This window comes from Apus apus, chromosome 18, assembly GCF_020740795.1.
Source record: "Apus apus isolate bApuApu2 chromosome 18, bApuApu2.pri.cur, whole genome shotgun sequence".
Classification (NCBI taxonomy): domain Eukaryota; kingdom Metazoa; phylum Chordata; class Aves; order Apodiformes; family Apodidae; genus Apus; species Apus apus.
In genome coordinates this window covers 3,995,905-4,010,726 of record NC_067299.1, presented here as the reverse complement: position 1 = coordinate 4,010,726, position 14,822 = coordinate 3,995,905, and the positions used below count along the sequence as shown (strand labels likewise).

The 14,822-nt window shown below is 41.2% G+C and overlaps 1 protein-coding gene across 1 annotated transcript; it reads left to right on the top strand.

Annotated features, from left to right (window-relative positions):
• Positions 1-3: 3 nt before the first annotated feature.
• On the top strand, positions 4-13,626 carry SKA2 (spindle and kinetochore associated complex subunit 2). Its single transcript, XM_051635896.1, has 7 exons — positions 4-131; positions 6,998-7,087; positions 7,864-8,040; positions 9,323-9,409; positions 10,758-10,797; positions 11,650-11,782; positions 12,450-13,626. The coding sequence occupies exons 1-7, from the start codon at positions 99-101 to the stop codon at positions 12,574-12,576; spliced, it is 687 nt and encodes a 228-aa protein (XP_051491856.1). The 5' UTR covers positions 4-98; the 3' UTR covers positions 12,577-13,626.
• The last annotated feature ends 1,196 nt before the right edge of the window (positions 13,627-14,822 follow it).

The following is a 14,822-nucleotide window of genomic DNA, read 5'->3' as shown; positions in this document are numbered from 1 at the left end:
AGTGACAGCTGCCCAATGGGAGCGGCCGGCTCTCCCAGCCTGCGGCGCGGGGGGTGGGTGTCTCCCCGCCGCCGCCTGAGGAATGTCAACTATTCAACATGGAGACGGCGGTTACCAGGCTGGAGACCATGGTGAGTCCGGGCGGCGGCCGCGCCGAGGGGCGGAGGGGCCGGCGGGAGCGCCCGGGAGGGCAGGGGGCTGCCGCCCGGGGGAGGGAGGGAGGAGGGGGCGCGGGCGCGGCCGGGGGCTGTGAGGGGGAACGGCCGCTGCTTCCTCACGCCCCCCCAGCCGCGCCCGCGCCCCATCCGGGCCCCGAGCTCAGCCCGCGCGGGCCTGGACGGGGCGGCCGCCGGTTCGGGTCGGGAGAGTCCGGGCCGGGCGGGTCCATCCCGCTCCCCCCCCCCCCGGCCTCCCCGGGAGGGGCGGGGTTTGATGGTGCCGCTGCCTTCGCCCTCCGCGCGGGGCAGGGCCCGGCCGTTCCCTCTCACCTGAGGGGGCCGGGGGGCGGGTCCGAGCAGTCCGGGGGAAGCGGGGCCGGTGAAGGGCGCGGCCGGCCCGGCCCGTTTCGTTTCCCCGTTGCGGGGGGGGGGGGGTTGGAGGGGGGGGGGGGAAGGGGGGCGGTGCGGGGCAGCGCGGCGCGCGCTCGGACCGGTCCATTTTGTCTGGGCGGGAGGGTGAGTGTGGGGCTCTCACCTGGGCTGGCCCATTTGCTCAGCGGGGGTGGCCGGGGAGGAGAAGCCGGCCGGGCTGTTTCGGGGGGCGATGGGGCCGCCCCCCGGGATGGGGCCCCGCTCCTCTCTCTGCCCGGGGCAGGCGGCGGGAGAGGGGCTGGGGCGGCTCCTCCATCCCGGGGCCGCGGGTGAGGGGCGTGCGGGGCCGGGGGCGGCAGCGCGACCCTCGGAGGAGCGTCCGGCCCCTTCAGCCCTTGGTTCTCGGCGGGACCCGCGCTGCAGCCGGTCCTGAGGGGCTGGCTTTTCCTTCAGCCGTTTAAGTTCGCGTAGTTCCTCGCAGCGTTTAACTTGGTTTCAGCACTCTCTGCGGGCAGACCGAGCCGCCTTAGGGAACTGGCAGCTCTTTGCCTGCCCCGCTCCGCGGAAAAGCAAAAAAAAACAACCCCAAAAAACCCTCTTAGGCTGTGCTTTCGCATATTGGGAGGCACTGGAAAATTGTCTCTAAACAGCTAGGGTCTCTATGGCATCCTTCAAATCTTGGTCTTCGTTTTTTACGTCTACAAAATGTAATCTTCCTTACTTTTTCTTTTTTTTTTTAGCTAAAATGCTTTGGGGATGCTTTATGCGTCCAAATGCTTAATAAATAATGATAATTTCTATTCCTGAATCCTTACGTAAGTGAAAATGCTCGTCCTGACATAATTCTCCAAAGTATGATGCTCCTTTTTTTTTTTCCACTGGAAACTTCCAGAAGTTTTTTTTTGTAATTTTAATTGTCCTAGCAGCAGTGTTAGGTACCCTAATTGATAAACCCCAGGTGTCCTCATGGAGAAAAAGGTACATTATTCAATACAGAGTCAAATAATGCATTTTTTTCCCCTGGCAATCTTGGTTTCAAGCTCTCGTTAAGAAATGTGTAAAAATGAGCTTAATAGTCTCCTAGTTCTTATCTGTACACAGCAACATCAGCAAAATGCAATATTAAGGAGAAGTTAAGAATAGGAGGAACAATGGGAGAACATGATGGGGATTATTGTATATCCACATTATCCCTTAACCTAATGAGTGCTGAACTTCCACTTTAATACACAAAATGGGTGTGCTGCTTAATCCCCCGTGTTTAAACTTGCTTAGTTTACTTCCTTCAGTCACTTTTCTCCAGCACCAGCATAATGTGACCTTTAAAGCATTAGGAACAGTGGGCAAGGAAGTGTTTGTTGTTTGAAAAGAAACATCTGGCTGGAAGTTGTCTTAAATGTGAGCTTGTTCTGCTAATGTCCCTTTGTCACCTCACTGAGTGACCTGCATCTCACTGCAATAGTAGGACACTTGGGAGTGAATATTTTAAGCTCCAATACTGTTTCTGTTAAGGAAACAGTAACAATTTAAATAAATTCCAAAATACCTTAATTAATTGAAATATTAGAGAATTCCAACTATACTACCTAATTCTCACTTTTACTGCACTTTAAAAACAAGGTGGTGTGTTTTGGTTTGTTTTTTTCTTTGAGGAAGCCAGGCTTCTGAGGAGGTGGGGTTATTTTTGCTCTCCTTTAGCTACTGAACTGCAGTCATCAGGCTGAATTCAGAGAGTGGTAATAATACACACTATTCTAATTTGGTGACATTCTGCATTCTTGCCAGAGCTCTGAAGTTGTTCTCATTTCCAATTCAAACCTCAGCCTTGCCCACAGTGTAAGCTTGATCTCTCTATATCTTTCATTGTTTTTTTTAAAGCCTAGTTTAGAAAATAATAATTTATAAATGTCTAACTAGATTAGAAAATAATATTTATAAACACGTTTACCTAGATTAGATGTTGATATTTATTTATTGAATAGTATTGCTTTATTTCTGTGTTGAATTGAAAGTCTTACTTTGAAAGTTTGCTGATTAGTAATTCACATTTTAGGACATGCAAATAGTCAGTCCGGTATTTCTGCCCCCTTAATGGGGGCTTTTACATATGGTAGTGGAAGGAGACAGAAATGGGACACTTTCTTATTGTATGCTTTATGAGTAGAACACAATGTTCACTGCACAAATAATTTCAAGGTGGAGAGTTTGTTCAGGTCAATTATTCTGCACAGATGGTGTGTAACAACTTCCAAAGGTTTTGAGATTATAGTTTGGTCTTTCGCCCTGTCCTAATTACTCCAAATAATTTTGATAATCCATTTGAAACTTACTTTTGAAATTTACTTTTATTTCATCCTGTCAGCCTTGCAGTTTTCTGTTTGATTCTTCTGTTAAATCCTTCTAGCAGAAGATGGAAGATGCTGTGCCAGGCACCTCCTTCCATTAAAACTGGTGGGTGGCACAAGGCAGTTGCATCTTCACCTGTTTTTTGGGTTGGTTTTTTGTTGGGTTGGTTTTGTTTTTATAGAAAAGGGTGTTTTCTTACATACACCTCAAACAATTTCACTTGTTAATTTCCTATCTACCAACCTCATTCAAAAGTCTCCTTGTCACTGTTGAAGTTAATCAGAATGTGTGCATTGGCAACTAAATCTCACATATTGCAGCTCTGTGTCTCTTGCTTTTCCTTCTGCTCATTGTTTCTTCTTCCTGGATTTCCTGTGAAGGCAGCTAACTCCACAGAAGTGTGATAAAATAACACTTCTTATTTCCCCAAAGGTTTGGATGTGCATTTCATGGAAAGTGTCGTTTTAGTTTCATGGAACTGGGGATAAACAAATGTGTAGGAGCTTAAAAAGAGTGTGTATGAGAACACCAGGGAATTGTTGGTTATTTGAGACTGTTACTCTAAGTCCAGTGCTTCATTCAGAGTAATTTAGTTAATTTCTGTCACCATATTTTTGGTATAGTGGGCCTACTTTTCTTCTTTGAGTGATGTCTGTCCAGTGCCCTTTTTATGTTGTACTACTAGTGATCATGCACAAAAAGCAGTGCAATGTTAAAAGGGCATTGGCCAGCAATACTGTCTTCGGTTGTTTGGGTTGTTATTATTATTGTTGATGTTGTTGCCACAAGTCAAAAGTCCCTATTATATGTCTGAGACAAGAAGATGATTTGCAAATCAACTGTAAAATGGCATTGCCACTCACTCTTGTCTTCTAGTTATTTGCCAAGGAAAAATGTGTTAACTGCTTTTTAACTGGTCTTTTAATTAGCATCAACTCTGTGTATGTTTGTTTTCTTAGAAATAAGGGCCTTACATAGAGGAAAAAAACACTGTATGGCTTTCTTCTCTCCTCTGTGTGTCCTGGAGAAATGTTACAGGTGTGGAGTTGGCTCAGGTGTGCATCAGCAATCCTCCATCTCTCTGTTCCATTCCTCTGTTACTTTGCATTTAAGGCTCTTAGTGCCTTCAAACCCTACAAGTTCTCAAACTTTTATACAAAGTTTCTGTTTCTGTTAAAAAGAAGCACCTTTCTTGAGATTTATGAAATACACCCCTGCTTTGATGGTGCTCTGACATCCGTGTGGTAACCCCCGTGGGTACATCCACAATGCTGGGAAATGAGTGTGCATTTAAGTGTACTTTAATGTGATTCATCATCTGTAGATGAGAAGAATAAACTCTGGTGTCTAGAAAATGTTGTAGCAGTTTAAAATCTTTGCTTGCTATGAGGCAAATCTAATAAATAAATACATTTGGAAAGGTAGTTTCCATTTAAAAGGGCACCAAGTTGTTTGAAATTGCATTTCTCACAGATCTGCTGCGTTTGGTTGGGTGTTTTTCTCCTTTTCCCCTCCCCCTCCTTTCTTGGTCAGTGGAATGACAGGGATTATGAACAATAATAATGTCTGGAAATATGTGAGTTCTTGTGTGTCTGTATCAGGACTTGGTGAACATAAGCCTTATCCAATTCTCCATGATCCACAGAAGCCATTACCTGACTCGACCTGTTTTTTCCAAGACCTATTTTGTGTACTGATCACTTGCACAGAATTCTTGCTGCTAACGAATGCTCTGACTTTATTGCACTACTGTACTTCACAGCTAGCAGTGCAATAGTATTGTCAAAGCATCTGAGAGCAGGGAATGCAGCAATGGCTTCAGTCTGGCCTCAGTTCCTAACACTTTCTTTTAAGCCTGTGAGTGGATAATAACCAATGTACATTTAACAAACTGCATTTTCTGGGTGACTGTTGTTTCGATACTCGTCATCAAAATGGCCTGAATCTATAACGTTAGGGTGAGGTTTTTGCTGGTGTATATTTCCTGACCTGCAGCAAGAGAGAAGTATTTATTCAAGAAAGGAAAAAAAGATCATAATGGAGAAACATGTGGCCGTGCTTCTAAACTCCCTTTGAAATTGTGGGTAATAAATTGTGTTTCTTTTAGAGTTAGCATACATTCAGGAGAAAGCACTGATACTGGACTCTGTTATTATCTTCATTCTGAGGTCTGTTAATATCTTCATTAAGCACAAATCTTAAAATTATACCCACAAAATGGATATTGGCTTCACATTATTTTTTTAGTGTCTTCAGTGATAGTAGTAGCATGGGATTAGTGCCTTACAGTTCTGTAAATCTCAAATTATCAATAATGAATATTTTAGGAACAGACCTTCATGGATAATTTTGAAAGCCTCACATATTCATGGTCTGCTTTCCCAAAATGAACTTTCTGGGTTGCCTCCCCCTAGAAGTGAAAACCTAAAAGCATGTCCTAGTGGAGGAGAACAGAAACAATTGACCAGTTAGGAAAAACACCTCATGAACTCTTTAAAATACCTAGTGTAATAAAAAGTATTTATTCTCACATTTTACCATGACTGGTTAGATGTGGGAAGGCGTCTTGTTGGGCGGGTGGTGAGTAGTGGGAGTAACAGGTGAACATTTCCCCTTTGATTGATAGATGCTCAGAGTCTTGACTAGATTTATTTTCCTTTTTTTAAGCTATTATTTGAAAATGTGCTGAGGGTGTGTATATAGACATGAAAGATCATGCATTTTCAGTATGTCAGAAAGGGGATTTTGCCTGTAGAAGATCTTGGATGGAATACTATTCCTTTAGGCCATCTGGAGTTCCAGATTCTTGAAGGTCTTTCTGGCTGTTCCTGAAGGTGGATCCCAAGGCTGATGTTTAAAACACAAACGTCATCTTGGTTTCCAGGCCTGACTACAGGCTAGACTCAAAGAGAACAAAAGTTTGTCACTTCAGCTGCCATTACAGCACTGCCAGGTAGTGCTCTGCAACACAGATAACAAATAGAGCCTTATTTTCATCCTTAAAAAGGCTGTCGTGGTTACTTCAGGGTTAATCTCATGATAAACAGTGAGAACCAAGTGAAGCAAGTGACAAGCATTTTTAACTTGCTGTCCTCACTGTCTCTTCTGTGACTGTAAAATCATACATTAAGAAATTTATGTGAACTGGGAAAACTGCCTTTCTTTAGAGCAGAAGTCCTTAATAGATATTAAATTTGCGGACTAAAATTAATTAAGTAATAATGCTATCAGCAGACTGTTTTACAAGGCAATTAGATAATTCTCTGGTGGCTTATTTATCCCAAGGAAAGAAATGTATTGTCAACAATTTAATTATCTATTTTTCACTCTGGTTTATTGGGGAATAATAAAATGTATTATGGGTATTATAATCATCTGAGAGAATGCATTCTTAATATAATTAATAAAGTCACTGTTGATATGCTTTGATCCTGAACACTTATTCATAATCTCTGCTGTGTAAAAAAAGGAGTATTGCCATTTTGCTAACAGAACTTCTAATATTTGAAAAGTAACAAGCAAGGAAAAAGCTTTAAAAATGAATGGAAAATAAGTTAATATCAAAGGAGAAAAGAAGAAAACATCTGCATGTAGCAAAGATCAATTTTAAAATTATGCATGCTCTTTTCTGTTGTATAACTTCTTTGGTGTCCTTAAAAATTTCATCTTGAGAGGTTTGACATTGCAAGGGAGATGGAAGGTAATATAGAAAGAGATGGAAATGTTTCTAATCATTCTGGGGAGCTGCATGAAACAGGTACTACTGGCAAGATGCAAGGAGAACACTTGGGTATTTTGAGCTACACAAATGGAAAGAGTTGAAAATCATTGAAGTGTCTGTGTGTGTACACAGAGATGTAAGAATTACATGTGAGAGGAAAATGGTTGTGTTGTCTGAAAGTTTATTGCTTTATTTTTTTAGGCTGGAAGTGTGTCAGCATGATTGGCAAACATTAACTAATGGAATAGATTGGAGGAAGAGAAACTCACTTTTACAGAATGAGCTTTTAAAATGGAGGCATCTGGCTTCTGCTTTCCTGAAATACAGGAAAGGCAAATGCTTGGGTTTTGTCTGCAATTCTTGTTTTTTAACACACTGTGGCTGACCTTAAATATTTTAGTTCCAGAAGGCAGAAGCTGATCTGGATTACATTCAACACAAACTGGAGTTTGAAATAATGAAGAGTCTTCCTGAAAATCCAGAAGCAGAGGTAGTATTTTCATCATAAATTAATAGATATTGTTGCACTTTTCATGAAGTTGGTAATAAATGGGTAATTTTATTTCATCCTAAAATAAATGTGTCTGTTCTTTTATGTAGTTGCTATGTTTTTATTGTTATGATAAAGTATTTCTTGCATCATATGCCAAGGTAACTGGCCTAATACCAATTCAGTGCAGAAACCAGCAAAACACCCTTTATTTCTTGCTATATTCTCCTATGTTCTGCTTTGAGAAATGAGTTATAATGGTAGCACCTACATTTAAGAGACAGGTTCCAGGCTGAGCTAAAATGCACCCTTGCTCTGAGATCAAAGATAAACTTGCTAATAAGCAATGACCAAATTCAGATGTGGGGAAGAGATGAAAGGAAAAGAATAAATGGCATAATGTAAAGGATTTTACAGATAAGTCCTTGTCTCCATGTATGTTGTGACCTATAGTGGAAAAATAATCTTTTTAGTTACAAGTCCCTAATTTATTCCATCTCAGAAAAGCCATTAAAATTCACCAACACAGTAAATTAATCCTCCTGTTTTTGTTGTGGAACCACAGAATTATGCTGTTTTGCTAACATTATCATTTGTTGCATATGAAAAATGAAATGTATAGATGAAACAGATGCTCACAGCTACACTTTGCATTGTAGAGAGTCATTTCATGTTATATTTTAGTGGCTCTTATGCCTACGCTTTTAGTTGCTATGTGGCCACATTAACATTTTCTTCTTAAATAGTTTAAATGTACTTTTTAACTTTCTGCACAGGAGAATCCAGTTGCTCTCTTGGAAGGACTCTCAGCAGTGAAATCTCGTTACAGAACGTTATGTATGCAGCTGGAAAAAATATCCACAGAGCAGGGAGAATCCATGAAGGCCATCCGTGCTGCTCTAGAAAACACCAGGAAGATGGTTCAGGCGTTACAGTATCATACTGATCTTGAGGTAGTATTTTCATTTTAATCACTTGGCTCTCACTCCTGTAAATTAACATGTATTTGTGGAAAATTTATGTATCCGTGTGTCGTTCCTTTGGAAACTTATACATTCACTTTCAGAAAACTCTTAAAAGATAAGAAGACTGTTTACCTAAAGAAATGTTTGCAAGATTGGAGCTCTTTTTGTAAATCACAAGCCGGTTGATCACTCAGCAGTTAAGCTAGTGGAATTCCATTTTGGAGTTGAAGGAATATCATAATAGTGAGAATAGTGTGATCCACATTTTAATAATTTCATAGAAATTGTTGCCTCTGTGCACAGCAGTGTCCCAACCCCAGCCTTTTTTTACAAGTAGCCACCTTAAAGAAATTAGAAAGTGAAATAAACGTTTAAAGGCAAAAAATGAAATAGCAATTGTATTTTCACTGTCTAAAGTGGTTAGGTTAAAACCAACACATGCAGTGGAATTGCTGTTGGAGCATAGGAGTAAGTTTTTATCATATGATAATGCCTATCTATCTAGGAAAATAATAACACCACATTTTTGTAAGTGGTCTTCAGACACTGCTTCCTTACAGTTTTGGAGAGGTGAAAGCATTATTTTGGTCCCCTTACAAATAAGGTGATTTAGATCAAAAAAAGCTACTTAATAGTCTAGTGGCAAAGACAGATCTGATGTGACCAAAACATATTCCCAGATCTCAGCTCTGACTTTAGCATTCCAGTGGCAGTGCCCCAAGGTTGTGTTTAGTTTGTCAACAGCTCTAGACAAATTACTGGTCAGTCTTTAATGATGAAATGTACTGTATAACCATTTAAAATTATTATAATTATTTAAAAGACAGTAGTTACATGTCACAGAAGGGAAAAAATGTTTTCTCTCCCTGTGTTCCAAGGATATGCTGCCAAGAATAATTTCATATTTGGATTTTGTTAAAGTGGAAGACTCTTGTTTCTTGAGTTATATTTAGACTTTTAAAATAAATATTTTTTAATATGTATTTCCTATATAAAATATGGATTAAACTGTTATGGAGAAATGTAAGTGAAATACATTGAATAATTTATCATCTTTCCATTGAATCATTTATAGTATTCATGTTAAAGGACTATTATGGTTGGATTTTTCAGAAATATTTTGCTTGTAAATTTGCTTCCATTTGAAGGGAAGTAGGAGTGTCCTGTTAGTTTCCATGAGAAAAGGGCTACACAAACATTGAGTTCTTCTGTAAATACCATCACCCTAGGAACTGAAAGTATCAGAGTCCTGTGTTTGTCTGTTTTCCAGCGCTTACCTCTGTCAGAAGAAGAACAGGCTGCAGCTCAGCAGTTAACCTGCCAAACTGGTAAAGAAATGGAATCACCAGTGGAAGAGGTAATTAGGCCACAGAGTCAATATTCCAGAAACCATTCATCCTGAGTAGCTCAGCTGAAGTCAGGGCTGGTTTGTGACTTAGTACCTCTCCAATGAATGGAATTTTTCAGAAATGGGACTAATGTTTCTAACCAACCTTTTCATTTTTATTGTACACTGATTGTGTTTATTATTTGTTCCAATTAAATTGTCCACAAAGGAAAAATTTGCTTTGATGGAAGAATTTGTTCCCCTCATTTTTCATTTGGGATATGTGTATGTTTCTTTTCAGAGATGCAGTTGGTTGCTCTTGTCAATCCCATTGTTCTGTTAACTCACTATATAAGAAGCTTGTGGGTGGGAGTGAAGAATGTAATTGATTCAAATCAGTGTGTATCAAAATGGAGAGAAGTTTAATTTCCTGTAAAATATTAAATAAATTTTAGAATATGAGTAACAAACCATATATTCCAACTCTAATGCAGTAGAACATAGATCCTAACTAATACTTGATAAAAAGTTAGGTGTTCTCCCATAGCTATTCAAAGCACAAACTTGTCATATAATTATCTGCAAAGATTTGGTCTGAGTCTCATATTAAAAGCAAAATATTAAGGAAGGCTAACAGAGTGTAATTATCTTCTTATCTTTCTCACTGCCCACTGCTCTTCTGTCAAAGGATGCCTCACTTTCTGTCCCCTTACTGCCACAATTAGTTTGTGTGAAAGCCATCCAGTATCTTGGAGTTTCATTCACTCTTCATTTGCAAATATCTTCTCCTACCTTGATAAATACTCTCAAAATTCCATCTTTCCACCATTTAATTATAAAGCACTTAACACACAGCTGCCACAAACCAGGCCCAGTACAACATGTAGCCCAGCTACTGAGGCCAATATTAAACTGTGTTGTCAGTGTGTTTTGAAGATGTTCTCTGAAAGGCAGAAAGAATGGAAAGGTGTCACAAAGGCCCTAGGATTTTTTTCATCAGTGTTGTATTTCTGGCTGAGCAGAGTTAGATTCTTCAGGTTGTCAGGACTGGCAGCTTCTGAAGGTTGCTTGAGAATAGGAAAGCCACCTCCTTCCTTCTCTGCATGTGCAGTGCTTTCAGCTAGATCCATACTGGAAAGCAGAAGAGGCTCATCTGACTTGCATATCAATCCTTCTGTATCCATTTGAAACTTATTTTTAATTTAAACCAGGATTTGTTTAATGCCTGAGCTCATGCTGTTGACTTCAATGGCTGCAAGACCCTTGCTTATCCACTGGTGAAATGTAATAATTCATGCAGAAATGAAATTGTAAACAAAAAAATAATTTCTAAACAAAATTCCAACAAATCCTGACATTCTCCTGTCTTTATTTTTAGCCATTTTGTTCGGGTTCTACAGTCCCTGACTCAGCTGAAGGTAAGTGCTAACATAATCATCTTCCCACTGATTTGTTTTATTTTTGCCTTGACTGACCTGCCACACACACACTCTCAGCCCCCATAAATGAGCTTTGTGAATAGTATCAATCTCTTCTAAGACTTCCATCTCTAATACTGAACTCTTATACTTCTGTGCCATTTAAACATATACTCCAGAGAGTAATGAATTAAACTGTTTTATTTTCTGAAAAGGTAGATACTGTAAATAACTTCAGCTGACAAATGAGGGCTGTTTTACCCTTCATACAGGAGGGCCAAATCTCACAGTAAGGCTGAGACCTGGGTCTGAGCTCTGTTATCTAAGGTACATAAAGTCTTTGATGCACAGTAAATTCACTGATCTCATTGTCAGGCACTTGTAGCTACTGCTTTTATGTGAAGAATTTAGATTTTAATATGAGACACTGACCCCTTAGTTACATTCCACAGATAGTTCCCATGTCTCAGAGTTTTTCTTGCTTTTGATGGGATTGGATAGTTTTGTATTTATGGTCTGGAAGAAATGGTGTACTAGTCTTACTGTAGAAATAGCTGGTGTTTAATCCATTTATCCCTACTTACAGAAAGGAATTTTCCTAGGTCTTTAAAAAAAAAAAAGAAAACCCGAGTCACTGACAGACCAAATTTATTAATCCCCATCAGATCTCAAATGGTTTTTCTCTGGGTCTGCAGATACAGTGATAGTTTGGAGGGAGTATCTTCCATCTCTCCTTCCTCCTGCTGAAAAATCTTCGCATTTAGGAGATTTCTTAAAAAGTAATGAAAGGACTTTCTATCTTTGGCCTATTTTCTGAAGAAACAAATATCTTCTATTTCTGATTTTTTTTAGAATCCCAATTCAAACCATTGACTGAGGAAATCCTTATGACTGTACCAAGGAGTATCAGGAGTAGTGTTAAACTAGCAGACCTGAACAATTTGTACAAAGAGTTATTTAACCACTTCATTGTAAATAAGAACAGGTAAGACTTAATTTCATTCATTAGTGAGAATTTTGTAAGCTGTAAAATTCAGGCTTTTCGAAGTAAACACAATCAACTAGTTAACCATTCTCTGCTATATTGCAACTTCATAACTTGATTTTACTCCCCTGCGTTCTGAGGTACATGCCCCAAAACTCAATGTCAGGCTCTTCAGAAACATTTTTTCACTCCAGTCTCACTGTACAGATGTCCAAACCTCTTGTCTGTTTAGGAAGGTTTTGCTGACACAGTCATACTGCCAAACCCTTTTAGCTGTTGGAATCTGCATCCAGACTGGAAAAGCAAAGCCCTAATGCTAAACCAAGAGCCCTGGACCCTGCCCTCCCCTCACCAGCCCTTCCTGCCTCCCCGAGCCCTGACCCATCTGGGATGTGTGCTGTGAATTTCTTGCAGGCTGAGGTTAAAAATGAGGAAGTTTCTAACTCAGGAATTCTCTTCTATCTCTTTAACCCTACGGTTGGATTAGCAAATGACTGTTCTCAGTTCAAAGTAGCACAGAAAAGTTGATGACAGCCTGGATAAGCATGAGGATTACAGAATACTCACAAAAAAGCATTCATTAAACTGTATGCACTTTTTAGCCTTTTTCTGCCAGGCCTGATGCCTGATACCCTGTTTTGCTAAATAGTTTGCTTTTGTCTTGCAGAACTGCACTGAGTGTGTCACAGATGAACAAGATGAATATGAAAGCCACTGACTCAAGAATAAGAATCTTGAAAGAACTTGCTATTGTGGAACTTGACAAACAAGGAAATGTTAAATTAGTTGTGTAAATGGCAGCTCAGTTCATCCTCCTTTGACACAAGCAATTTTGTCATAGCTTCTGGATTATTAATAAGCAAGTATTTCTCTGGTGTCTAGGAGTTATAAATCCACTGTTGGAAAGCTGTTCATATTTCTGTATAAAAATTCCATTTATAGTACTTAACACTGGAGGGTTAAAAAACATTGACTTGGTATTTTACTTTGTATTTTTTAAGAACATTGTTAGCCACATGACACTACCCACTGGGTAGCTCCCTTGAAGAAAGTATATGAATCAGTGTAAATGTGGCTCTGTGCAGCTGGTGGGACTGCTCTGAGCTCTCCTACTGTCACTTCCTTTCCCTCTTTCACCTACTCTTTTCCCTGTTGCTACCTCCAGTGCCACAGCCTTATAGTTCCCCTCCTTTTGCTGCCTATAGGATGCTGCATCAGTGAACCATACTCCCTTAAGGTCCCTGTCCTCCTTCAGGGGAGGTGCTTCCCGATTTGGAGAGGGTTTATTTGCTGGGGCTTGGAACAACAAAGTGCTGTCTGTATCTTGCTGCAATTTAGATGCTTTACTATTGCCCTCCATGACAGGCACGATTTCATTAATGCCTTCCAGGTACACATACCCTTTGCAGCCTGTTTGGTGTCTGGGCAGGGCTGCCTGTTGCTGCTGTGCCCTTGTGAATCATGGCCAGAATTTTAACAGGTCTGCCAGTAACTGTCTTCTGATCCTGTCATATTCTTTCTGCCTGTTGTAATGCTAAAGAGAGCAAACTCTTTTTGAGATGCAAATATCTTAGTCTCACTGGCAGCAAAAGAGTCAGAGCTAAATTCCAGGGTTGGTCTCCAGCTCTTCTGGTTTCTTTTGCCACAGATTACAATGGCAACTGTGGACAGGCCTGTGATGTGTATGGGATCTAGCTTCTGGAACAGTCTTAAGTTCTGCTCTTAACAATTCTAAGGTGTTCTCATGTTGTTCTGTCCATTCCTGGTGGGTTCTTAAGACCAGTAACCCAAGCCACTTAATTGTACTTACATTCCTGAATAAATGATGAAAGCTAAGGAGACAAGGCCACGGATTTATTATGCTTTTTGTTTACAAGACTCCTGAGCCTTGCCCTCACTTCTGAACCTGGTCCCTGACCCTTTTCGTTTTCCTCTGATGTGAACTGGCTGTATTTTTTTGCAGTCCAGTAAAATTGCAGACTTGCAGAATAGCTGCAGTTGGAATGGACCTCTGGAGATTGTCCAGACCAAACCCCTGCTTAGAGCAGGACCAACTGCAGCGGGTTGCTCAGGGCCATGTCCTGAAAAGCTCCCAAGGATAAAGACTTTACAACCTCTCTTTCAGTGCCTGACCACCCTCAGGGCAAAAAAAAAACAAAACAGAAGGGGCTTTTTTCCCCCACTTATGTTTAATGTTTTAATGCTTCTTCGGCCTCATTTGAGAGTGAAGTATCTGAAGTTTTATTCTTTCTTTTTCTTGTGGAAAATGATGGCTGTCAAAGGAGAGAAATTTAAATTAGTGGCCTTAGAAGGAAAGGCTGATTTCTGTGCTGTGAACCAGTTGGTCTATTTTAAGAGTGTGTTGGGAAGCAAAATAGGGTGCATATTGAAGAAGAAATGGGAGAAAAAGGACTGTGGTAACTTGATTTCATGATGGCTGCTGCTGGGGCTGGCCCATTTACCCACAAGGTTGCTATCACTTCACAAACTGATTTGATATTTACGCATGTAGACTTGACCAAATGGGTCTGTTTCAATACAAGACTCAATCCTTACTCTCAAGGTCTTAAAGATTCCATATAGTAGTGAAATCTGGGTAGAATAATTAAATCTACTTGTTAGTGGGAAAACAAGTGCATGTCCGATTGTGCAGGGTGCATTTAACTGCAGCCGCGGCCTCCAGGACAGACACCGGGTGCTTCCAGAGCCCCGTCAGGTGTGGAAACCCGTCCCTGCAGGTGGGTTTTGTGTAGCGCTGCCTCGCTCGCCCTCTCTCCTACCATCTGCCATCCGCGGCGTGCCCAGCTTTTTGTCCTGAAGCCCAAGAGCTGCAAAATCCCTCTGAGAACGCAGCAGCCTCCCTGTCTGGAGGCTCCGCGCTGCTGTGCTGCTGCTACGAGGGCGGGAGCCGCGCCTGCCCGCGGGCGCTGGCTCCTCAGCTGCGCTCCCCGCAGCTCCCGCCGGCTTTCGGGGGGCCGCGGTGACCCAGCCGGAGCGGGGCCGGCAACCCGCGGATCCCCGCAGCGCTGCCCCGGCCCCG